This window comes from Zea mays, chromosome 6 (genome assembly GCF_902167145.1).
Source record: "Zea mays cultivar B73 chromosome 6, Zm-B73-REFERENCE-NAM-5.0, whole genome shotgun sequence".
NCBI lineage: Eukaryota > Viridiplantae > Streptophyta > Magnoliopsida > Poales > Poaceae > Zea > Zea mays.
Genome location: NC_050101.1, coordinates 7,703,384 through 7,728,245, shown reverse-complemented (window position 1 = coordinate 7,728,245; position 24,862 = coordinate 7,703,384). Strand labels below are relative to the sequence as shown.

At 53.1% G+C, this 24,862-nt stretch overlaps 2 protein-coding genes across 4 annotated transcripts; one reads left to right on the top strand and one right to left on the bottom strand.

Moving 5' to 3' along the window:
• Nucleotides 1-19,647: 19,647 nt before the first annotated feature.
• On the bottom strand, nt 19,648-21,354 carry LOC109940305 (uncharacterized). Its single transcript, XM_020539744.3, has 2 exons — nt 20,942-21,354; nt 19,648-20,863 (listed from the first exon to the last, which is right to left on the bottom strand). Exons 1-2 carry the CDS (start codon nt 21,187-21,189, stop codon nt 20,233-20,235), a joined length of 879 nt encoding a protein of 292 aa, XP_020395333.1. The 5' UTR covers nt 21,190-21,354; the 3' UTR covers nt 19,648-20,232.
• Nucleotides 21,355-21,825: 471 nt separating this feature from the next.
• On the top strand, nt 21,826-24,842 carry LOC100281242 (uncharacterized). Of its 3 annotated transcripts, none has more exons than XM_020538931.2 (8): nt 21,826-22,280; nt 22,541-22,636; nt 22,771-22,899; nt 22,994-23,128; nt 23,484-23,630; nt 23,781-23,855; nt 24,229-24,332; nt 24,399-24,784. In XM_020538931.2, the coding sequence occupies exons 1-7, from the start codon at nt 22,101-22,103 to the stop codon at nt 24,325-24,327; spliced, it is 861 nt and encodes a 286-aa protein (XP_020394520.1). In that variant the 5' UTR covers nt 21,826-22,100; the 3' UTR covers nt 24,328-24,332; nt 24,399-24,784. The 3 variants fall into 3 exon arrangements, with proteins under 3 accessions (XP_020394520.1, XP_020394521.1, NP_001354810.1); NM_001367881.1 differs by having other exon boundaries at nt 22,036-22,280; nt 24,411-24,842; XM_020538932.2 differs by having other exon boundaries at nt 24,229-24,784.
• The last annotated feature ends 20 nt before the right edge of the window (nt 24,843-24,862 follow it).

Sequence of the window (24,862 nt, the reverse complement as noted above, 5' to 3'; positions counted from 1 at the left end):
GTATACTCAAGACATTCTAAGCAAGTTTGGAATGAAGGATGCCAAGCCCATCAAGACTCCCATGGGAACAAATGGGCATCTCGACCTCGACACGGGAGGTAAGTCTGTGGATCAAAAGGTATACCGGTCGATGATTGGTTCATTGCTTTATTTATGTGCATCTCGACCGGACATTATGCTTTCCGTTTGCATGTGTGCAAGATTCCAGTCCGACCCTAAGGAATCCCACCTTACGGCCGTAAAACGAATCTTGAGATATTTGGCTTATACTCCTAAGTTTGGGCTTTGGTACCCTCGGGGATCCACATTTGATTTAATTGGTTATTCGGATGCCGATTGGGCGGGGTGTAAGATTAACCGGAAGAGCACATCAGGGACTTGCCAGTTCTTGGGGAGATCCTTGGTGTCTTGGGCTTCAAAGAAGCAAAATTCGGTCGCTCTTTCAACCGCTGAAGCCGAGTACATTGCCGCAGGTCATTGTTGCGCGCAATTACTTTGGATGAGGCAAACCCTGCGGGACTATGGTTACAAATTAACCAAAGTTCCTTTGCTATGTGATAATGAGAGTGCAATCAAAATGGCCGACAATCCCGTCGAGCATAGCCGCACTAAGCACATAGCCATTCGGTATCATTTTCTTAGGGATCACCAACAAAAGGGGGATATCGAGATTTCTTACATCAACACTAAAGATCAATTAGCCGATATCTTTACCAAGCCTCTTGATGAACAAACTTTTACCAAACTTAGGCATGAGCTCAATATTCTTGATTCACGCAACTTCTTTTGCTAGATTGCACACATAGCTCATTTATATACTTTTGATCATATCTCTTTTATATGCTATGACTAATGTGTTTTCAAGTCTATCTCAAACCAAGTCATAGGTATATTGAAAGGGAATTGGAGTCTTCGGCAAAGACAAAGGCTTCCACTCCGTATCTCATCCTTCACCGTCGCTCCAAGCCACTCTTCACCTTTGGGGGAGAAAGCAAAAGACTTCGTCTTTGGTATAATCTTAACTCATTTATTTATGACCAAAGGGGAAGATAGCACTTCGAGGGCTCTAATAATTCCGTTTTTGGCGATTCATGCCAAAGGGGGAGAGAGTCTGAGCCCAAAGCAAAAGGACCGCACCACCACCAATTTCAAAAACTTAGTGTTTTCCAAAAGTATTTATCAATTGGTATCCTATTGTGTTCAAAAGGGAGAAGGTAGTATTTCAAAAATGATATATCAAAACCCTCTTGAACACTAAGAGGAGGATCTCCTTTAGGGGGAGTTTTGTTTAGTCAAAGAAAAAAACATTTGAAACAGGGGGAGAAAATTTCAAATCTCGAAAATGCTTTGCAAAATCCTATTCATTTACCTTTGACCATTTGCAAAAGAACTTTGAAAAAGATTTACAAAAGAGTTTGCAAAAACAAAACATGTGGTGCAAGCGTGGTCCAAAATGTTAAATAAGAAAGAAACAATCCATGCATATCTTGTAAGTAGTTATATTGGCTCAATTCCAAGCAACCTTTACACTTACATTAAGCAAACTAGTTCAATTATGCACTTCTATATTTGCTTTGGTTTGTGTTGGCATCAATCACCAAAAAGGGGGAGATTGAAAGGGAATTAGGCTTACACCTAGTTCCTAAATAATTTTGGTGGTTGAATTGCCCAACACAAATAATTGGACTAACTAGTTTGTTCTAGTGTATAAGTTATACAGGTGCTAAAGGTTCACACTTAGCCAATAAAAAGACCAAGCGTTGGGTTCAACAAAAGAGCAAAGGGGCATCCGAAGGCACCTCTGGTCTGGCACACCGGACTGTCCGGTGTGCCACCGGACAGTGTCCGGTGCACCACCGGACATGTCCGGTGCACCAGAGGACTCAGGTTTCAAACTCGTCACCTTCGGGAATTTCCAGAGGCCACTCCGCTATAATTCACCGGACTGTCCAGTGTGCACCGGACTGTCCGGTGCTCCAAGGAAGGGCGGCCTCAGGAACTCGCCAGCCTCGGATTTTCACTCCAACCGCTCCGCTATAATTCACCGGACTGTCCGGTGTGCACCGGACTGTCCGGTGCATCTGTGGAGCAACGGCTACTTCAGGCGCCAACGGCTACCTGCAGCGCATTAATTGCGCGCCAGCGCGCGCAGAGGTCAGGCACGCCCATGCTGGCGCACCGGACACTCTACAGTACATGTCCGGTGCGCCACCGGACATCAAGGCGGGCCCAGAAGTCAGAACTCCAACGGTCGATTTCCAACGGCACTGGTGACGTGGCGGAGGCACCGGACTGTCCGGTGCGCCATCGAACAGACAGCCCAGCCAACGGTCAAGTTTGGTGGTTGGGGCTATAAATACCCCAACCACCCCACCATTCATGGCATCCAAGTTCTCTACTTCCCAACTACTACAAGAGCTCTAGCATTCAATTCTAGACACACCAAAGAGATCAAATCCTCTCCATATTCCACACAACGCCCTAGTGACTAGAGAGAGAGATTTGCTTGTGTTCTTTCGAGCTCTTGCGCTTGGATTGCTTCCTTCTTTCTTGATTCTTTCTTGTGATCAAACACTCCTTGTAATTGAGGCAAGAGGCACCAATTGTGTGGTGGCCCTTGCGGGAAGTTTGATTCCCAAGTGATTTGAGAAGAGAAGCTCACTCGGTCCGAGGGACCGATTGAGAGAGGGAAGGGTTGAAAGAGACCCGGCCTTTGTGGCCTCCTCAACGGGGAGTAGGTTTGCAAGAACCGAACCTCGGTAAAACAAATCCGCGTGTCACACTCTTCATTTGCTTGCGATTTGTTTTGCTCCCTTTCTCGCGGACTCGTTTATATTTCTAACGCTAACCCGGCTTGTAGTTGTGATTATTTTTGAGAATTTCAGTTTCGCCCTATTCACCCCCCCTCTAGGCGACTTTCAGTATAGAAGGCAACATATATTCATATATGGCAGCAACATAAATTTGTATATAATAGAAATCAAATAAAGAAGCAAAATACGACATATATGTGAGAGGAAGCAGTAACAATACCTCAATCTTCAGGTTTGAAACAATAGCCTCAATAACTTCAAGATCACCAACAATTGAACCAACCTTCTTATCTGAAATTCAAAGGTCAAACACATTATACATATATGATATATTGAATAACTAAAAGAGATGCTTTATAACCTCTTCTTCCTGCAGCAATCCAATCTTTCATGCATATCAAAGCTTCAACCATAAGTTCAGTAAATGTCTCAGACAACTTTGTGCCAGTATGGTGACCCTTCACATGCACGAAGTTCACAATCCTTTTCTGCATTATATACTGAACACACACAACTACTAGTGCAGCAGAGCAGTGCTTTACCTGATGTTGGATTTGCTGTAGTAAGTGTGGTGCTATGCACCACCACCGGCAATGGTGGATCCAGGATGAAGCGCTTGGCCTTGGATGCCGATGATGACGAGCCCACAGCAGAGCCATCGGCAGCAGCACCCCCAGTCGGTGGCATGTTCTAGTCCTGTTTTCAGACGCGAAGAGGTCAGAGCAAGATGAGTGGAGAATGTAGAGTGCAGCCGCCGATCGATACCTGTCTCGCCGGCGAGCGATGGAGTAGGGCTCGACCACCGCTGGCCTGCTGCTGGTGCGTCCGTGCGTGGAGCAGGCCGCCGCTGTCCCCTTCCGCTACTTTGCTCAGCCACCAGCCGGTAGCCCGTAGCCCGCAGACGCAGCAGCAGACCAGCAGCACGCAGAGCGGGGAGCGGGGAGCGGGCGAGCGGCAGAGGACAAAGAGCGGCTGAGCGGGCGGTGGGCGGCAGCACTGCAGCAGGCACAACGTCGACAGCGGCACAGCGGCTTGCGGCTGAGCGGCAGCACGCACGCACCACGCCACGCAGCACACACAGGCACATCCCGCACATAAGCTAGGGTTACATTTGGCCATTTGGGGCTTTGGGCCAAGTACGCATTTGGGCCAAGCTGAAGCACGCATTTGGGCCAAGTGTAAACGGGAACACATACAGGATTATTCCGGATACAATACGGGAACCGTTAATCCGGTCGGGAAACAACTCTTCCTGATTCCGTTCCTGTTACCGTCCGTATTTCCCGTATTTTTTCTTGTTTCCTGTTTTTCCCGAAAATCCGATATACGATCGGTTAACGCGGTATACGACGCCGGTCGGTACGGGATTTTTCCGTCCCGGTTTCATCCCTAACCACTACAACACTAGACTGCACTACCAGTGTTAGTAAACTAGCAGTCCACAGCCAAAAGCCCAAAAGTATATGGCAAGTCCAAAACTATCCACTATCCAGCAACCAAAATTCACAAGTGACAAGTCCAAAAGTATCCACTATCCAGCAACCAAAATTCACAAGTGACAAGTCCAAAAGTATCCACTATCCAGCAGCCAGCACCAGAACCTAACTCTACATGTCAAAGTAGCTCTGATCATCTGCATTTAGCCCATCTATATCTCCTTCATCACTATCTATGACATCATCGTCCTACAACGTATAGAAGGCAACATATATTCATATATGGCAGCAACATAAATTTGTATATAATAGAAATCAAATAAAGAAGCAAAATACGACATATATGTGAGAGGAAGCAGTAACAATACCTCAATCTTCAGGTTTGAAACAATAGCCTCAATAACTTCAAGATCACCAACAATTGAACCAACCTTCTTATCTGAAATTCAAAGGTCAAACACATTATACATATATGATATATTGAATAACTAAAAGAGATGCGTTATAACCTCTTCTTCCTGCAGCAATCCAATCTTTCATGCATATCAAAGCTTCAACCATAAGTTCAGTAAATGTCTCAGACAACTTTGTGCCAGTATGGTGACCCTTCACATGCACGAAGTTCACAATCCTTTTCTGCATTATATACTGAACACACACAACTACTAGTGCAACAGAGCAGTGCTTTACCTGATGTTGGATTTGCTGTAGTAAGTGTGGTGCTATGCACCACCACCGGCAATGGTGGATCCAGGATGAAGCGCTTGGCCTTGGATGCCGATGATGACGAGCCCACAGTAGAGCCATCGGCAGCAGCACCCCCAGTCGGTGGCATGTTCTAGTCCTGTTTTCAGACGCGGAGAGGTCAGAGCAAGATGAGTGGAGAATGTAGAGTGCAGCCGCCGATCGGTACCTGTCTCGCCGGCGAGCGATGGAGTAGGGCTCGACCGCCGCTGGCCTGCTGCTGGTGCGTCCGTGCGTGGAGCAGGCCGCCGCTGTCCCCTTCCGCTACTTTGCTCAGCCACCAGCCGGTAGCCCGCAGACGCAGCAGCAGACCAGCAGCACGCAGAGCGGGGAGCGGGGAGCGGGCGAGCGGCAGAGGACAAAGAGCGGCTGAGCGGGCGGTGGGCGGCAGCACTGCAGCAGGCACAGCGCCGACAGCGGCACAGCGGCTTGCGGCTGAGCGGCAGCACGCACGCACCACGCCACGCAGCACACACAGGCACATCCCGCACATAAGCTAGGGTTACATTTGGCCATTTGGGGCTTTGGGCCAAGTACGCATTTGGGCCAAGCTGAAGCACGCATTTGGGCCAAGTGTAAACGGGAACACATACAGGATTATTCCGGATACAATACGGGAACCGTTAATCCGGTCGGGAAACAACTCTTCCTGATTCCGTTCCTGTTACCGTCCGTATTTCCCGTATTTTTTCCTGTTTTCTGTTTTTCCCAAAAAATCCGATATACGATCGGTTAACGCGGTATACGACGCCGGTCGGTACGGGATTTTTCCGTCCCGGTTTCATCCCTACTGATAATCCCTGATGATATGGTTGGTTGGTACCTCATGTATTATTGTTGGTGTGCAGTGCAGAGGCTCTTGTCTTGTCGCCGGTGTTCATCCTGATTGGCACAGTTATGGCACGAGAATCCCTGTCGTTTTTTTTAAAATAAAAAGCAAAACCAAAGAAACTGTTATGCGACGGCATTTCCAAAGCTGCCGTTTCATGCCTGCTCTGGATGAAAGGATGCAGTTCGGCAGTTGTGAATCAGGTCTTGCATGCATCCTACCAAGAACACAAGAACACAAGAATGCAGATGCCCCTTTTCTTTTCTTGGTCAGCAGGCAGTCAGGATAAGCACGTGCTGGACGGACAGGGAGCGGAGGGAACATGTGCTTCTTGCGTCTTGACCGAAGAACGGGAGGCACGGCGAAACCAAGCCATACGAGCTGGGAATTGCGATCCACCTCCAAATGTTATTATTATTATCTCTATGTAAGATAGATTGCAGTCTTCTTCTGCAAAGGCTGACCCACACTGCCCAGACCAAGACCACGAATGGTAAGACTGTCTCCAACAACACCCTGTAAAGGGTTCTGTCCGCTAAATTTAGAGGATTGTTAGGTCCCTACGGCTCCAGCAAGGGACTCTAAAGTGTCCTCTAAATTTTAGAGGATGTGGCAGGCACTCTAAATGTGGAGGCCTCCGAGAGTGCGCTATCCGCGCAACTCCTCCACCAGCCGCCGCGAGAAAACTTCCGCCTCCTCCTACCCCGCGCTGGCGACTGCATCTCCTGGGGCCGAGCCCTCGATCCGGCGTGCTTCGCCGCTGTCGGCGTTCCGAGACCGGGGGGTCCCTTGGGCCGACGAGTGAGTGTCGCCGCGTGCCCCAGCACAGATGGGTCGAGCGCGAGGGCGAGCGCGAAGGGGGAGGAGCGAGGCGGCCGGAGACCGGCGTGAGAGAGGTGGGAATCCTGCGGCCTTCGTGTTCGTCCCGCGCCCAGGTCGGGTGCGCTTGCAGTAGGGGGTTACAAGCGTCCACGCGGGAGAGGGAAGCGAGCGGCCCCAAGAGAGCGCCTGTCTCGTCCTCGTCCCCGCGCGGCCAACCCTCTCTAAGAGGGCCCTGGTTCTTCCTTTTATAGGCGTAAGGAGAGGATCCAGGCGTACAATGGGGGTGTAGCAGAGTGCTACGTGTCTAGCGGGAGAGAGCTAGCGCCCTAAGTACATGCCGTCGTGGCAGCCGGAGAGATTTTGGCACCCAGCTGGTGTGATGTCGTGGCCGTCGGAGGAGCGATGGAGCCTGGCGGAGGGACAGCTGTCGGAGCGGTTGGGCCCTTGCTGACGTCCTCTTGCTTTCGTAAGGGGGCTGAGAGCCGCCGTCGTCACAGAGCATGCGGGACGCCATCATTGCCTATCTGGCGGAGCTAGCCAGATGGGACGCCGGTCTTGTTTCCTGCGGCCCGAGTCAGCTCGGGGTAGGGCGATGATGGTGCCTCCCGTTGACGTGACTGGTCTGCGCCCTAGGTTGGGCGAGGTGGAAGCTCCTCCGAAGTCGAGGTCGAGTCTGTCTTCCGTGGCCGAGGCCGAGTCCGAGCCCCTGGTCGGGCGAGGCGGAGGTCGTCGGCTGAGGCCAGGGCGGAGTCCGAGCCCTGGGGTCGGGCGAAGCGGAGTTCGTCGTCCTCTGGGGCTGAGCCCGAGTCCGAGCCCTGGGTCGGGCGGAGCGGAGTTCGCCGTCTTCCGGGACTTAGCCCGAGTCCGAGCCCTGGGTCGGGCGGAGCGGAGTTCGCCGTCTTCCGGGGCTGAGCCCGAGTCCGAGCCCTGGGTCGGGCGGAGCGGAGTTCGCCGTCTTCCGGGACTTAGCGCGAGTCCGAGCCCTGGGTCGGGCGGAGCGGAGTTCGCCGTCTTCCGGGACTTGGCCCGAGTCCGAGCCCTGGGTCGGGCGGAGCGGAGTTTCCTGTGGTGCCTTCTGCAGGACCTGACTGCCTGTCAGTCTCACTCTGTCAAGTGGTACTGCAGTCGGCGCGGCGCAGGCGGCGCTGTCCTTCTGTCAGGCCGGTCAGTGGAGCGGCGAAGTGACGGCGGTCACTTCGGCTCTGCCGGGGGGCGCATGTCAGGATAAGGGTGTCAGGCCACCTTTGCATTAAATGCTCCTGCGATTTGGTCGGTCGGTGCGGCGATTTAGTCAGGGTTGCTTCTTAGCGAAGGCAGGGCCTCGGGCAAGCCGGAAATATGTTCGCCGTCGGAGGGGTCCTCGGGCGAGACGGAAATCCTCCGGGGTCGGCTGCCCTTGTCCGAGGCTAGGCTCGGACGAGGCGTGATCGAGTCGCTCGAACGGACTGATCCCTGACTTAATCGCACCCATCAGGCCTTAGCAGCTTTATGCTGATGGGGGTTACCAGCTGAGAATTAGGAGTCTTGAGGGTACCCCTAATTATGGTCCCCGACAGTAGCCCCCGAGCCTCGAAGGGAGTGTTAGCACTCGCTTGGAGGCTTTCGTCGCACTTTTTTGCAAGGGGACCAGCCTTTCCCGGTTGCATTTTGTTCCGGTGGGTGCGCGCGAGCGCACCCGCCGGGTGTAGCCCCCGAGGCCTCGGAGGAGTGGTTTCACTCCTTCGAGGTCTTAATGCCTCGCGTAATGCTTCGGCTGGTCTGGTCGTTCCGTCATGCGAGCTGGCCGTAGCCCGGGTGTACGGTCGGGTCCCAAGTTCTCGGGCTGGTATGTTGACGCTGTCAACGGTTCGGCCGGAGCCGGGTTTGCGAGAGCAGCCCCCGAGCGTCTGCTCAGGGCGAGAGGGCGATCAGGGACAGACTCGGCTTTTTTACATACGCCCCTGCGTCGCCTTTTCGCAAGGAGGAGGGGGGGAAAGCGCCATGTTGCCCTCGATGGGCGCCGAACATGGTGTCTCCGGTGAGCTGCAAGCGGGTAATCCGAGTGGACGTCCGTGCCCCGTTCGTTAGGGGTCGGCTAGGGGCCCAGAGGCACGCCCAAAAGTACCTGCGGGTGATCTGCCGGACCCGGTCCCCTGGCGACGGGGTCCGAGGGCTCGATGCCTCCCTTCGATGGGATTCCGTTACAAGATCGCTCCCGCTGGTCTCGAAAATGTCTTAGGGTACCTCGGGAGTGCAGCCCGAGCCTTGGTTATGTATCGAACGTATCCCTGGTCATCCCTCGCTCGGCGTCTGAGGTGGCTGTGAACCCTTCGGGGGCCAGCCTTCGAACCCCTGATCAGTAATGGGCGCGGAGCCCGAGTAGCCTGAGGCGGCCGTGGAACCCTTCGGGGGGCCGGCCTTCGAACCTCTGACCAGTAGTGGGTGTAGGGCCCACGCGATCTGAGGCGGCTGTCGAACCCTTCGGGGGGCCAGCCTTCGAACCTCTGATCAGTAGGGAGGCTCGGAGCCTGGTTCCTTCACGGGGAAGGATCCTTTTCGGGGTATCCCCCTTTCCCGGTCCCTGTTGCAAGAGAGAGAGAAAGAGGAAAAAGGGAAAAGGATGCGAAATCGAACGACGCGGCGTACCTTTTTTGGCGCGGTTATTACAGCGAAGGCGAAGCGTCGCCCGTTTCTCCTGCCAGAAACGCCACCTGTCCCGCCGCGGAGTTAATGCGACGGGGCGAGTGGTTGGCGGGGCAGCCGTTGCGCGTGCGCGAGCCGTTCGAGGAACGGGTCACGGGCGCGTTGTCTTCACGCCGTGAGAGGGGGTTCTCTTGTTGCCCCTGGATGGGACGTGAGCTTGGCTGACGACGTGACCGCTGCTCCCGCCCGCCTGCCATCGTCATTACTGCCGGCCCATTTTTGACCGCATTGACCGCCGTCGGCCAGTAGAATCCTTGTCGGAAAGCATTCCCGACAAGGGCTCGAGGTGCTGCGTGATGGCCGCAAGCCCCCCGAGTGTATCTCCCGCAGGAGTTCCTGACCTTCGGCGACGGAGATGCATCGCTGGAGGATGCCTGAGGGGCTGCGGCGGTAGAGCTCCTTCTCATCGCCCAGCAAGACGAACGACTTAGCGCGCCGTGCCACCCGGCGAGCCTCGGCTCGGTCGAGGGGTAGCTCTCCTTGTTGGAGATATTGCAGGTACGGGGTCTGCCAGTTTCGATCAGGCGTGGCCCCGCTTCGCTCCTCCTCGATGCGCAGTGCCTCACCCTCGGAGGCCGAGGGTACTTCGGGCTGAACTGAAGGCGCCTTGGGCCGAGCTGAGGGTGCCTCGGGCTGTGCCGAGGGTACCTCGGGCTGGACCGAGGGTACCTCGGACTGGGTCGAGGGCGCCTCAGGCGCGGGCGGGTCGTCGATCTTGACGGAGGGTTGATGCAAATCCCGGGAGAAGACATCCGGGGGAACCGTTGTTCGCCCCGAGGCTATTTTAGCTAGCTCGTCCGCAGTCTCGTTGTAGCGCCGAGCGATGTGGTTAAGCTCGAGCCCGTAGAACTTGTCTTCCAGGCGCCGAACCTCATCGCAGTAGGCCTCCATCTTCGGGTCGCAGCAGTGGGAGTTCTTCATGACTTGGTCGATGACGAGCTGCGAGTCACCGCGGGCGTCGAGGCGCCGGACCCCTAGCTCGATCGCGATCCGCAACCCGTTGACCAGAGCCTCATACTCAGCCACATTGTTGGACGTCGGGAAATGGAGGCGTAGCTCATAGCGTAGGTGTTTCCCGAGGGGCGAGATGAAGAGTAGGCCTGCGCCGGCTCCCGTCTTCATCAGCGACCCGTCGAAAAACATGGTCCAGAGCTCTAGTTGGATGGAGCCGTCGGTAGCTGGGTATCGACCCACTCGGCTACGAAGTCCGCCAAGACCTGGGACTTGATGGCCTTCCAAGGGGCAAACGAGATTGTCTCGCCCATGATTTCCACCGCCCACTTTGCAATCCTGCCCGAGGCCTCTCGGCACTGGATGATCTCCCCTAGGGGGAAGGATGACACCACAGTTACCGAATGAGACTCGAAGTAGTGTCGCAACTTCCGCCGCGTCAGGATCACCGCATACAGCAGCTTCTGAACCTGTGGGTAGCGGATCTTAGTTTCGGACAGTACCTAGCTGACGAAGTAAACTGGCCTCTGAACGGGCAATGCATGCCCCTCTTCTTGCCTCTCGACCACAATCGCGGCGCTGACCACCTGAGTGGTCGCGGCGATGTAGACCAAGAGGGCTTCTCCGGCAGCTGGAGGCACCAAGATAGGCGCCTTTGTGAGGAGCGCCTTCAAGTTCCCGAGAGCTTCCTCGGCCTCAGGGGTCCAAGTGAAGCACTCGGCCTTCCTTAAGAGGCGGTACAGAGGCAGGCCTCTTTCACCGAGGCGTGAGATGAAGCGGCTCAGAGCCGCGAGGCATCCCATGACCCTCTGTACACCTTTCAAGTCCTTGATGGGCCCCATGCTGGTGATGGCTGCGATCTTCTCCGGGTTGGCTTCGATGCCCCGCTCGGAGACGATGAATCCCAAGAGCATGCCTCGGGGCACCCCGAAGACACACTTCTCGGGATTGAGCTTGGCGCCTTTCGCCTTGAGACACCGGAATGTCACTTCAAGGTCGGAAAGGAGGTCGGAAGCTTTCCTCGTCTTGACTACGATGTCATCGACGTAGGCCTCGACCGTGCGGCCAACGTGTTCGCCGAACACATGGTTCATGCACCGCTGGTACGTCGCGCCCGCATTCCTCAAGCCGAACGGCATGGTGACATAGCAGTACATGCCGAAGGGCGTGATGAAAGAGGTCGCGAGCTGGTCGGACTCTTTCATCCTGATTTGATGATACCCTGAGTAGGCATCGAGGAAAGACAGAGTCTCGCACCCAGCAGTGGAATCCACGATCTGATCGATGCGAGGCAGAGGGTAGGGAACCTTCGGACATGCTTTGTTGAGACCAGTGTAGTCTACACACATCCGCCATTTCCCCCCTTTCTTTCTCACAAGCACAGGGTTGGCAAGCCAGTCGGGATGTAATACCTCTTTGATGAACCCTGCTGCCATTAGCTTGTGGATCTCCTTGCCTATCGCTCTACGCTTCTCCTCGTCGAATCGGCGCAGAGGCTGCTTGACGGGTCGGGCTCCGGCTCAAATGTCCAGCGAGTGCTCGACGACATCCCTCGATATGCCGGGCATGTCCGAGGGACTCCACGCGAAGACGTCGGCGTTTGCGCGGAGAAAGTCGACGAGCACTGCTTCCTATTTGGGGTCGAGCCCGGAGCCGATCCGGATCTGCTTGGATGTGTCGCCACTGGGGTCGAGGGGGACGACCTTAACCGTCTCCACTGGCTCGAAGTTGTCGGCGTGACGCTTCACGTCTAGCACCTCCTTAGAGAGGCTTTCCAGGTCGGCGATGAGGGCCTCGGATTCGGCGAGGGCCTCGGCGTACTCCACGCACTCCACGTCGCATTCGAACGCGTGCTTGTACATGGGTCCGACGGTGATGACCCCGTTGGGGCCCAGCATCTTGAGCTTCAGGTAGGTGTAGTTGGGGACGGCCATGAACTTCGCGTAGCATGGCCTTCCCAGTACCGCGTGGTAGGTTCCTCGGAACCCGACCACCTCAAATGTCAGAGTCTCCCTTCGGAAGTTGGAGGGCGTTCCGAAGCAGACGGGAAGGTCGAGTCGTCCGAGGGGCTGGACGCGCTTCCCGGGAATAATTCTATGGAAGGGCGCAGCGCCTGCTCGGACGGAGGACAGATCAACACGCAGGAGCCCGAGGGTCTCGGCGTAGATGATGTTGAGGCTGCTGCCTCCGTCCATAAGGACCTTGGTGAGCCTGACGTCGCCGATGATAGGGTCGACGACGAGCGGGTATTTCCCCGGGCTCGGCACGTGGTCGGGGTGGTCGGCTTGGTCGAAGGTGATGGGCTTGTCGGACCAGTCTAGGTAGACTAGCGCCGCCACCTTCACCGAGCAGACCTCTCGGCGCTCTTGCTTGCGATGTCGAGCCGAGGGATTCGCCGCATGCCCACCGTAGATCATGAAGCAGTCGCGGACCTCGGGGGAACTCTCCTGCTTGGTGATCTTCCTTCTTGTCGTCGTCGCGGGCCCTGCCACCCTCCGCGGGTGGCCCGGCCCTATGGAAGTGGCGCCGAAGCATGACACACTCCTCAAGGGTGTGCTTGACGGGCCCCTGATGATAGGGGCACGACTCCTTGAGCATCTTGTCGAAGAGGTTGGCACCTCCGGGGGGCTTCCGAGGGTTCTTGTACTCGGCGGCAGCGACAAGGTCCGCGTCGGCGGCGTCGCGTTTCGCTTGCGACTTCTTCCTGCCTTTCTTCTTGGCGCCGCGCTGAGTAGACGCCTCGGGAGCATCTTCCGATGGGCGGCCCTGGGGCTGCTTGTCCTTTCGGAAGATAGCCTCGACCGCCTCCTGGCCAGAGGCGAACTTGGTGGCGATGTCCATCAGCTCGCTCGTCCTGGTGGGGGTCTTGCGACCCAACTTGCTCACCAGGTCACGACAGGTGGTGCCGGCGAGGAACGCGCCGATGACATCCGAGTCGGTGATGTTGGGCAGCTCGGTGCGCTGCTTCGAGAATCGCCGGATGTAGTCCCGGATGGACTCTCCCGGCTGCTGCCCGCAGCTTCGGAGGTCCCAGGAATTTTCGGGGCGCACGTACGTGCCCTGGAAATTGCCGGTGAAAGCTTGGACTAGGTCGTCCCAGTTGGAGATCTGCCCCGGAGGCAGGTGCTCCAACCAGGCGTGAGCGGTGTCGGAGAGGAACAGGGGGAGGTTGCGGATGATGGGGTTGTCGTCGTCCGTTCCACCCAGTTGGCAGGCCAGACGGTAGTCCGCGAGCCACAGTTCCGGTCTCGTCTCCCCCGAGTACTTTGCGATAGTAGTCGGGGGTCGGAACCGGGTCGGGAACGGTGCCCGTCGGATGGCCCGGCTGAAGGCCTGCGGACCAGGTGGCTCGGGCGAGGGACTCCGATCCTCCCCGCTGTCGTAGCGTCCCCCACACCTGGGGTGGTAGCCTCGGCGCACCCTCTCGTCGAGGTGGGCCCGACGGTCACGATGATGGTGCTCGTTGCCGAGGCGGCCCGGGGCCGCAGGCGCGGTGTTGCGCGTGCGCCCGGTGTAGACCGAGGCTTCCCGCATGAATCGGGAAGTCGCGGCATGAGGTTCCGAGGGGTATCCCTGCCTTCGGGAGGCAGAGCTCTCGGCCCATTGGACTACGGCGCCTTCCAGGAGATTCTTGAGCTCCCCCTGGATTCGCCGACCCTCAGTGGTGGATGGCTCCGGCATCGTGCGGAGGAGCATCGCTGCTGTAGCCAGGTTCTGGCCGACTCCACTAGATGCGGGTGGCGGCCTGACCCTGGCGTCGTCGGCGACGCGGTGCTGGAAACCCTGGGGCAGATGACGTATTTCTCCGGCCGGGGGTTGGTTCGCCCATGCCTGCCCGACGTCCCGGCGGATCGGCTCAAGCGCTCCTGCTCCCTCGTCGAGCCTGGCCTGCACCCCGCGGATTTGCTCGAGCTGTGGGTCGTGACCCCCCACCGGAACGGGGACCACAGCTAGCTCCCGTGGGATGTCAACGCGGGGCACCGGCCTAGGGAGATCACCGTCCTCCGGCATGCCGAGAAGATTGCCTTCGGAGGGACCCCCTAGATCGACGTGGAAACATTCGCGACTTGGGCCGCAGTCCTCGTCGTCGAGGCTGCGGCTACCGTCGGAACAGCCGGAGAGGCAGTAGTCACATGCGGTCATAAAGTCCCGCATGGCACTAGGGTTGCCAAGTCCAGAGAAATCCCAACAGATGCTGGGCTCGTCGTCTTCCTCGGACCCAGAGGGCCCGTAGGTCGAGACGTCCGTCAGCCGGTCCCAAGGAGACCGCATGCGAAACCCCAGAGGGTTTGGACTCGCCCCTACGAGAGCGTCCGCCAAAGCGAGGTCGCTAGGCGGGTTGAGGCTGAATCCAAATGACGTAGGATGGGAATCGGTCGGTACCTTTTGGTCGACGAGCGGCGATGAAGTCACGTCGGGGACTGACTGCACTGTCGTCTCAGGTACGAGGGTGACGTCCAGCAAGCTCTCCGCGAGCGCGCTGGTGTCGTCCGCTTGCTCGGGATTGGCGTGTCGCGGGGAGACGGCGCTCGTCTTCGTCTCAAACGCGAGGTCGATGTCCGGTGCGCCCCCCGTTGGGGTGCCGACGCCGTCGACTCGCTCGACAGCCAACGAGACGCTGCCTCCTGCTTGGCCTTGGTTGCCCCGCCTCCTCCTCCGTCGACGGGGGAGAGGACGGGGTGAGCTTGAATGTTGTTCTTCCACCACGCGGGGAAGACGTCGTTGATTCCGCCGACGGCGGGCGGGTTGTCGGCCGCCATTGTCATCGTCGCGCGGCGGTGGAAGGAGTATCATGTCGTAGCTGCCGTCGAAGGACATGAACTCAAGACTCCCGAAACGGAGCACCGTCCCGGGTTGGAGAGATCGCTGGAGACTGCCCATCTGGAGCTTGACGGGAAGCTGTTCGTCAACACGCAGCAGGCCCCTACCTGGCACGCCAACTGTCGGCGTTCCGAGACCGGGGGGTCCCTTTGGTCGACGAGTGAGTGTCGCCGCGTGCCCCAGCCCAGATGGGTCGAGCGCGAGGGCGAGCGCGAAGGGGGGAGGAGCGAGGCGGCCGAAGACCGGCGTGAGAGAGGTGGGAATCCCGCGACCTTCGTGTTCGTCCCGCGCCCAGGTCGGGTGCGCTTGTAGTAGGGGGTTACAAGCGTCCACGCGGGAGAGGGAAGCGAGCGGCCCCAAGAGAGCGCCTGTCTCGTCCTCGTCCCCGCGCGGCCAACCCTCTCTAAGAGGGCCCTGGTCCTTCCTTTTATAGGCGTAAGGAGAGGATCCAGGTGTACAATGGGGGTGTAGCAGAGTGCTACGTGTCTAGCGGGAGAGAGCTAGCGCCCTAAGTACATGCCGTCGTGGCAGCCGGAGAGATTTTGGCACCCAGCTGGTGTGATGTCGTGGCCGTCGGAGGAGCGATGGAGCCTGGCGGAGGGACAACTGTCGGAGCGGTTGGGCCCTTGCTGACGTCCTCTTGCTTTCGTAAGGGGGCTGAGAGCCACCGTCGTCACAGAGCATGCGGGACGCCATCATTGCCTATCTGGCGGAGCTAGCCAGATGGGACGCCGGTCTTGTTTCCTGCGGCCCGAGTCAGCTCGGGGTAGGGCGATGATGGCGCCTCCCGTTGACGTGGCTGGTCTGCGCCCTAGGTTGGGCGAGGTGGAAGCTCCTCCGAAGCCGAGGTCGAGTCTGTCTTCCGTGGCCGAGGCCGAGTCCGAGCCCCTGGTCGGGCGAGGCGGAGGTCGTCGGCTGAGGCCAGGGCGGAGTCCGAGCCCTAGGGTTGGGCGAAGCGGAGTTCGTCGTCCTCTGGGGCTGAGCCCGAGTCCGAGCCCTGGGTCGGGCGGAGCGGAGTTCGCCGTCTTCCGGGACTTAGCCCGAGTCCGAGCCCTGGGTCGGGCGGAGCGGAGTTCGCCGTCTTCCGGGGCTGAGCCCGAGTCCGAGTCCTGGGTCGGGCGGAGCGGAGTTCACCGTCTTCCGGGACTTAGCCCGAGTCCGAGCCCTGGGTCGGGCGGAGCGGAGTTCGCCGTCTTCCGGGACTTGGCCCGAGTCCGAGCCCTGGGTCGGGCGGAGCGGAGTTTCCTGTGGTGCCTTCTGCAGGACCTGACTGCCTGTCAGTCTCACTCTGTCAAGTGGTACTGCAGTCGGCGCGGCGCAGGCGGCGTTGTCCTTCTGTTAGGCCGGTCAGTGGAGCGGCGAAGTGACGGCGGTCACTTCGGCTCTGCCGGGGGGCACATGTCAGGATAAGGGTGTCAGGCCACCTTTGCATTAAATGCTCCTGCGATTTGGTCGGTCGGTGCGGCGATTTAGTCAGGGTTGCTTCTTAGCGAAGGCAGGGCCTCGGGCAAGCCGGAAATATGTTCGCCGTCGGAGGGGGGCCTCGGGCGAGACGGAAATCCTCCGGGGTCGGCTGCCCTTGTCCGAGGCTAGGCTCGGGCGAGGCGTGATCGAGTCGCTCGAACGGACTGATCCCTGACTTAATCGCACCCATCAGGCCTTAGCAGCTTTATGCTGATGGGGGTTACCAGCTGAGAATTAGGAGTCTTGAGGGTACCCCTAATTATGGTCCCCGATAGCCACCAGCATCGAGGCAGCTGGGCGAGACGGGTCTGGCGTCGTAGAGCTCGCACCACTTCGAAGAGGACGCGCGACCCACCACAACCGAAGATCCAAGCCAGTTTCCCCCAGCTCGTCGCCGGAGAGTCGCCATCGGCAAACGGCTTCGTCGTCCGCCGACTTCGTCGAAGGCTGCCGGCAAAAGGAAGAGAAGCTCGTCGCCGCCGTCGTCTTCCTCTTCGATTCGGTCCACCGAGGCAAATCCGCGAAGATCGAGGTACGATCTACACAAATCCATTGCGCATAGTACTGATTCATTACGTATTGTATTGTTTGTATTTGGGGGCATGGAAGTTAGGGTTTGTGGGATGTTTTCTCCCAGATCTGGAGCATTCAAAATAATGCGCTTCAAATTCAAGCATGAATGTCTTATTGTTGTGTCCGGATTCTTGAATTTAGACCGGTTTTGGGGCTACCCATTTCGGGTTTGGGGGGTTGTTCCTCCCAGATCATGAGGTTGTGTCCGGATTCAAATTAATCAACATGAAATCTTCAATGGAGTCTTGTTTTGTCCCTCGTTGTTTTGTCGGGTCTCAACCTCATGATGCCTTTTTTATGCGAGCATGGTAAACTAATCTGCAAATTTATAACAGGTTCACATTTAAGAGAATAGTTTCCAGAAAATAACATAGATGGAATGTACATTGATTAAGGGTTCATTTGAACTGTGTAGTCATAGTTTGGAATCCCTTATATGCAGTAGTTTGTATAAGATACCTAATTTGTAGTCGGTGTTAACTAATAGAACACTGTGTTTGATGTAGCCATGGAATCGGAGAACGAAAAGCTCCGTAAAGAACTGGCTACTCTGCTCAGAGTTGTTCAAAAGCGTAGTTGTGACATCGTTGATGTCGTCAAATCAGCCTTCCAACCTTTCAACTCACCTTTGGTGGACGAATTGAACCGAGCACTAGTTGAGATTGACGACCTCGCCAAGGATCTCGAAGACGTAGCAGTGCAAACTCAGTGGGAGGTAGAAAATATGGCTAACTGTCAAGTAAACGAACATCCACGACAAGAGGAAGCAGTAGAGGAGCTTCTGATAGAAGATGGTTCAGAAGACGACCTACTGATAGACGAAGAGTCACCAATTAACTATGAAGACCTTGTGGGCTACGACGATGGTCGTGACTACTCAACCGACGACACATATCCCTACTAGTGTCTAGGTTTAACTTAAGTAGAAGTATTGTATCATGTTCAGGTCTATGAAAGACCTTGTGGGTTGGTATGATCATGCTTTTGGGGGATTTAAATGTTCTGGTCTATGTAAACTGAAACCATTTCAGCTACTACACTTATTATTCTGTTATGTTGGACTATGTTTGTGTTACTGTATATCATGTTACATGTTCAGTACATGCTCATTTATATCATGTTTGATCTACCTCTGTTGCATAGAATGGGGAGTGATTGGAACCAGGTGATGTCTCAATATGGAAGCTTCCTTAGCCAGATTGACGAGCAGCCTTTCGCAACACAACATTTTGAATTTCCAGTTGATGGGCAACCCGAGGGCTCAAGAACACCAGCTGTTCCTAAAAAGCCAACTCAAAGAACAAAGCTAGCAAACTTCACTGCTGATGAGGACACTAGGGTATGCCATGCTTGGCTTGCCGTTAGTTGCGATCCCATCATTAACACAGGGCAGAAACAGCAAGGATTTTGGAGTAGAATTATTGAAGCATACAACTCAAGACGAGGAGCATTGCCCGAAAGGTCCACAAAATCTTTGATGAGTAGATGGGATACTATCAAAACACAGTGTTCCACTTTTGCTGGTTACATGATGGCAGTCCTCCGACAGAATCCTAGTGGACTCAGTGACGCAGATAAGGTACATCTTTAATGTAACATTTTGACATAACTATTGTAGGTATGTAAGTATGTTCCTGCTGTAACCAGTTGTTTTATGTCGCAGACATCACTGGCAGCTTCTAGGTTTGCAGCAATTGAGAAGAAGCCTTTCCACTTTTTACATTGTTGGGACATTTTTAAGGACCAACCAAAATGGATGGACAACCACATGGGCCAACAAAATCAGCAAGGCAACGCTAATCCCACCCATTCTAACACTGTCGCTGTCGATGCAGACGAATCTGTACCATCTAGCTTCACATCGAAGAGGCCACTGGGTCGAGATTCTTCTAAGGAAAAGGCAAAGAGGACTAAATCTGTGGACACATCTTCATCAGATTCTGAGTTCATGACACGCATGGGAGATCTTTCTTTGGAGCGCCTGTCAGTGTACAAAACAACTGTTACAACTGAGGAAAAGAAGTTGGATTCAATGAACAAAAATGAGAGGCAGAAATTGCTCCTAGAAAAGAAGTTGAACCTAGAGAAATTAAGGCTTGAAAGGCAGAAACTAAAAGAGGACAAGAAAGAGGAGATAATGTTCTCAAGCATGGATTTGAGCAAATGTAACCCTCTACTCCGCAAGTACTATGAAGCCAAGCAACAAGAGATACTGGCAAGGGTTACTGGGTCAACTTCATCTGGCCTGTGATGGTTGCTTACTTAATATGTTTGTTTATCATTTATGAATGAGGCATAGTCGGACTTGTTTGTGTGAGCTTGCTGTCGTCAGACCCTAATCTGGTTTGTACCAGATTTTTTATTACTTGTTTGAACTATTTCTTTTTCAAGTATTTGTTTTGAACTATTTGTCATGGTTTGTACCTGAATGTTTTACTATATGTTTTTGAACTATTTGGTTTCATTAACTGTGAGCTTGCTGTACTTTTTGTTTAGCATTTGTACACACATGTGGTTGCATGACAGTAGTACTTCTTGTTATTGAATTCAAAGAGCAGCATGAGACACTACGACAGACAATACACACACTTCGACACTACAACAGGGTAAACTAAGAAACATGTCTAGAAAATAACAGTTGCACACTAGATAAGAACAGACATGACATAACTTGTTTCATTGCTTCCTATGCAACTCCAGATCCATGTCGCGCCCAGTGATGGTGTATCAGATCAACCTGAAGCTGAGTATATTTGTTGCGGTCTTTGAGTTGGTTGTACCTTTGATTGACGAAGTCATTGCGCTCTTCCATTGAACCTTGACTTGTGTCTGCCAGCACTCCGATGTTTTCAAAGGTTGTGTTCAAAGACAATGGACCTTCGTCTTCTACTATCATGTTGTGCAATATTATGCATGTTTTCATGATGTCCCCAATGTGTTCAGGACTCCAACCGTAAGCAGGGACACGGACCACACCCCATCTCTTCTGGAGTACACCGAAAGCTCGTTCAATATCTTTTCGAGCAGACTCTTGAATTGTTGCAAAGTGTTGGGTTCTAACGTCGTAGGGATTACGGATTGTCTTCACAAATGCGGGTCAGTCAAGGTAAATCCTGTCGACTAGGTAATATCCCATATTGTACGTGTGACCATTCACAGTGAATGAAACTGGAGGTGTGTCACCGCTCAGATGCCTTTCGAAAAGGTTTGAACGGTGCAGAACGTTTATGTCGTTGCAACTACCTGGCAGACCAAAATATGCATGCCATGTCCACAGGTCATACGACGCAACAGCTTCCAAGATCATGGTAGGATGTTTACCACGCCCTATAAACATGCCCTTCCATGAACTTGGGCAGCTACGCCACTCCCAATGCATGCAATCAACACTACCAAGCATACCAGGAAACTCACGTGACTCGCCAACTTGGAGAAGGCGTGCGATATCTTCTACATTTGGTGCACGGAGATAATACGGAGCAAACACGGTTTGGACGGCCGTGCAAAAGTGTTTCAATGACTCATGAGCAGTGGATTCACCAATGCGTACATATTCGTCAACGGCATCAGCCGGAATACCGTAAGCAAGGATTCTAACAGCAGCAACAACTTTCTGTAGAGCAGAAAGACCAATCTCACCCGCACAGTTTGGACGCTGAATAAAGTATGGATCCACTTGTTGCACAACATCAACAAGGCGCTCAAACACATGGCGACGCATGCGGAACCTACCATAGAATTCATGTGTCATAATAGGGGTCATGAAGTTATGTACATGGTAGAATGAATGTGGTAATTTAAAATACCTCCTACGAAATTGAGCATCCGTGTACACCGGGTGTGCTCCAAAGTAGTCTGCTCGGATTCTTGCATCGCCGCTCATGTGATCACGATGAATCCTAACACGCCCTGGAATCGAACCACCATGACGACGCTCATTGCGTGCACGTCGCCTCCTATTGACCATGTGCCTCGCCAACTGCAACTCTTCTTCTTCCTCTTCCATTTCTTCCATCAACCGCACAAGAAAATTGTTTTCTAAGTATGGATTCATGGTTGTGGAGTTTGTAAAGGCAAGGTTGAGTGAAGTATGCAAGGCTCACTCGGTATTTATAGAGGAAGTACGCTTCGGAGACAAGCCATGCGGTTGCCGTGCAAGGGAAGCTAGTCTATGGCTTCTCGAAGAAGAGTTCTGGCTTACGGTGCAAGCTTGTCCATTTGAAAATATATTTTGGCACCGATATTATACTATGTGGCGCGTTATCGACAACAATTACACAACAACAAAACAAGCAATGTAATTAATATTGACAATTCGAATTTATTAATTTAAAAATTAATAAATACAATTTTTTACGTATCATTTCTGTAGCGTGAAATGGGAAGAAAACAAAGAAAAATAAAAAAGAAATGGAAAAAGTGAATCTGTTAACACTGTAGCTTTAGGGAACGGAATTTAGAGGACGCTGCTGGAGACGAAGAATATATAAAGGACAGAATCTTTTAGAGTGTTCTGTAAAAGACAGAGAATATTCCTTTAGGAGACGGAATTTAGAGGACGCTGCTGGAGACAGTCTAAGACACAAATGGGCTGGGCTCGGCCCATGTTTCAGGCCCATACATGGTGGTGTTCGATTGAGGAAATCTCCTGAATTTAACGATAGAATTCAAATTCTTCATAGAGCATATCAAAGTCGAGCTTTTGGAGTAGAGCATTTCTTGCAGCTAAGCTGTATTCTTCTTCTTGTGGTCGATAGAAATCTTATCGACGTTGGTTGGTGTCCACCGGAAAACGTTGGGGTGTTATCGGCAATAGCAAGTTTGAGGCCTCAGAAAAAAACGGGGGAGACAGACTAGGACTGATTTTATTTATATGTGTTCGAAAAGTAGCAACTTTTCTGTCCAAAACTGTCTCTTCCACGTCCTTCCGGGTCCTATCGCTCCTCTCCGTCGCCGGTGGAGCTCATGGCATCCTCCATGGCCGCCGCCGCCACCGCCCTCCCGCTGCCGTCCGGGACGACGCAGAGGCCGTCTGCCCAGGGCCGCCTCCTCTTCACCGCCGCACCCGCCCGCTCCCGCTGCCGCTCCCTCCGCCTCCGCCCCGCCGGCCGCCGGTCGGCCCGCTCCTCGCCTCGGGCCACCAAGGTAGCCCCCCTACCCCTCGCCTCCGCGTAATCCGATTCGGCTGGATTAGCAGCTGGCTTAGCGTAAGGGGATGGGGGTGCGTTTATTTTTGCTCCCTTGCTGAGCTTCGCAGGATTCTTCGGACATGTATAGGGGAGGTCAGGACCGTAGCATAGATCTCGTGAATCCTATCTTCCCTCTCTGGGGGTTTACTTGATAATCACACCAGCTTTTTCATGACATAATCGTTACCTTTTTTCTGATTCTACATTTCATTTCAGGCTGTGGTGGCAGCGTTGGCTGATCCTCTCAAGGTCATGATATCAGGAGCTCCGGCGTCCGGCAAGGGCACACAGTGCGAGCTCATCAAGACCAAAGTAAGCTATTCGTGCATGGATTGCACTGTCTGTCTGTCTGTCTGTTAGTATATCATGTCCTACATGCAATCCTCCTTCGCAGCAACTGCAGCGCTTAGCAGCAGCTTAGTAATCGTTTTTCTGATAATTTGCAGTATCAACTGGCGCACATCTCCGCTGGAGATTTGTTGCGGGCGGAAATCGCTGCTGGCTCTGAGAATGGGAAGCGGGCCAAGGAATTCATGGAGAAGGGCCAGCTCGTGCCTGATGAGATTGTCGTTAATGTGAGTCATGTTTTCTGTTGGGTTTTCCGTCAATACATGCATTCCAATTCGCTGTTGGTGGTCATAAAGATGAATGGTCCTGGATTTCTGCCAGATGGTGAAGGAACGCCTTCGGCAACCAGACGCTCAAGAAAATGGTTGGCTTTTGGACGGGTACCCAAGAAGCTATTCACAGGCCATGGCCTTGGAAACTCTTGAAATCCGGCCTGATACTTTCATTCTGTTAGATGTAAGTGTACAACTACATTCGTCCTTTAGGCTCTATGTCGCCATTAATCTCACTAGTAGTACAAATTAGATTTCTTCAACACTGCTATTGGCTATACTTAGCCCAATGAGTACCTTGTGCAAGGAAAAACAAAACAAAAGAACATTAGCGTCTGATTTAGCAACATTGTTGGATCAGGCGTTGACTTAGCTATTTCGATTTTCTGGAGTAAGTTACATAACAAAAGGAAGAAAAATGTACTCATTGACTATATCTTTCATGCATCCTCTGTTGAAATGAAATTAACTGTAGCAGTCCAGTGATTAGATTTTATGAATGCAGAATCTGTACCTTAACCCATTCTTTGCTGTTATAGGTTCCAGATGAACTCCTTGTTGAAAGGGTGGTTGGAAGGCGGCTTGATCCTGTAACAGGGAAAATATATCATTTGAAGTATTCTCCGCCAGAGAATGAAGAAATCGCTTCAAGGCTTACACAAAGATTTGACGATACAGAAGAAAAGGTGTGTACTTTTACTGGTTATTGGTAAGAGTAATGTCAAATGCAATTGCCAGGTCTATCATTGAACAGGAAATAATTGCTTATCTTGGTATTACATTGTTACGCAAATGAGATTCCACTTCTGACACATCTTGCTTTTGTTGTTTTACAGGTTAAGTTGAGGCTGGAGACTTATTACCAAAATATCGAGTCCTTGCTATCAACATATGAGAACATTATTGTCAAAGTAGGTGCCATCTCTTTTAACTGAAAACCATCTGCTCCATCAGTTCTCTCAAGGCTGACGTGCATTTCTGCTAGATGTTTTCAATAAATTTAGCACATTTCATGAAATCACCCTAGCATGGATTAATATGACATCACCACTGCGCCACATGGATATTACCTATTTCTTAGTCGCTTATTGTTCTCTCTCTTTGTTTTTTTTGGATATACTAGTGTTAGTTATTATTCAGTAGTGTCTAATTATATAGGCATGATGACATACAACTTGTTGAATAGTATCTGCCTGTGATGCTAGAAATCACCTACCTGCCTTGGATGCATGTTCGTGTACTAACTTCCAAACCTTTCTTTTGTTACTGGTTTCTGTAATTTAGGTGCAAGGAGATGCCACAGTGGATGCTGTCTTTGCTAAGATCGACGAGCTGCTGGGTTCTATCCTGGAGAAGAAAAATGAAATGGTTTCCAGCACATGAGCAAGGTAAAAATGATTGGGTGCAGTGCAGATCCGACAAGTTCATGTAATGCAAGTCACCTCTCATGATAGGAACTTCTCCAGGGGAATATATCTGAAGCACAGGACGACACGTACAAGTAATGTAAGCCAGTCTCACGTAATGGAAATTTCTCCATGTGGATGTGGTCAAAGCATAGGAATTTTTTTCCTCCAATTATTAACTGTACGCGAATGGAAGCGACAGATCATTCGTAGGTTGTGAGGGCTTCAGAGATCATCTGCTGCTGTACATGTTTTGTTGCTGTCTTGTGAACATACATGTCTTGTTGTTTCTCAACTGGAGGAATGCTGTTAACCTGCTGTATCATTTCCTTGAATGGCTTATGTGAGAGGGAGGAGGACCTGAGCAGCAGCTCTTGCAATCTTTGTCTAAATTCCTTCGGATGGTGAAGCCCATTTCGTCTGTTCTCCGAAAAGTATATTGATTGCATTTTCCGAAGAATTGATCCTCTGTACTGGATTGTTTTTCTCCTTAAACATTCTCATCAAGAGTA

What these genes read in the sequence shown, in the direction of transcription:
- LOC109940305 (XM_020539744.3), bottom strand. Translation starts at nt 21,189, where the DNA reads ATGAATCCATACTTAGAAAACAATTTTCTTGTGCGGTTGATGGAAGAA. An exon ending in GATGCTCAATTTCGTAGGAG is followed by an intron (nt 20,864 to 20,941) that starts GTATTTTAAATT and finishes ATTCTATGGTAG; the next exon opens with GTTCCGCATGCGTCGCCATG.
- LOC100281242 (NM_001367881.1), top strand. Translation starts at nt 22,101, where the DNA reads ATGGCATCCTCCATGGCCGCCGCCGCCACCGCCCTCCCGCTGCCGTCC. An exon ending in CTGATGAGATTGTCGTTAAT is followed by an intron (nt 22,900 to 22,993) that starts GTGAGTCATGTT and finishes GATTTCTGCCAG; the next exon opens with ATGGTGAAGGAACGCCTTCG. An exon ending in ATGAGAACATTATTGTCAAA is followed by an intron (nt 23,856 to 24,228) that starts GTAGGTGCCATC and finishes TCTGTAATTTAG; the next exon opens with GTGCAAGGAGATGCCACAGT.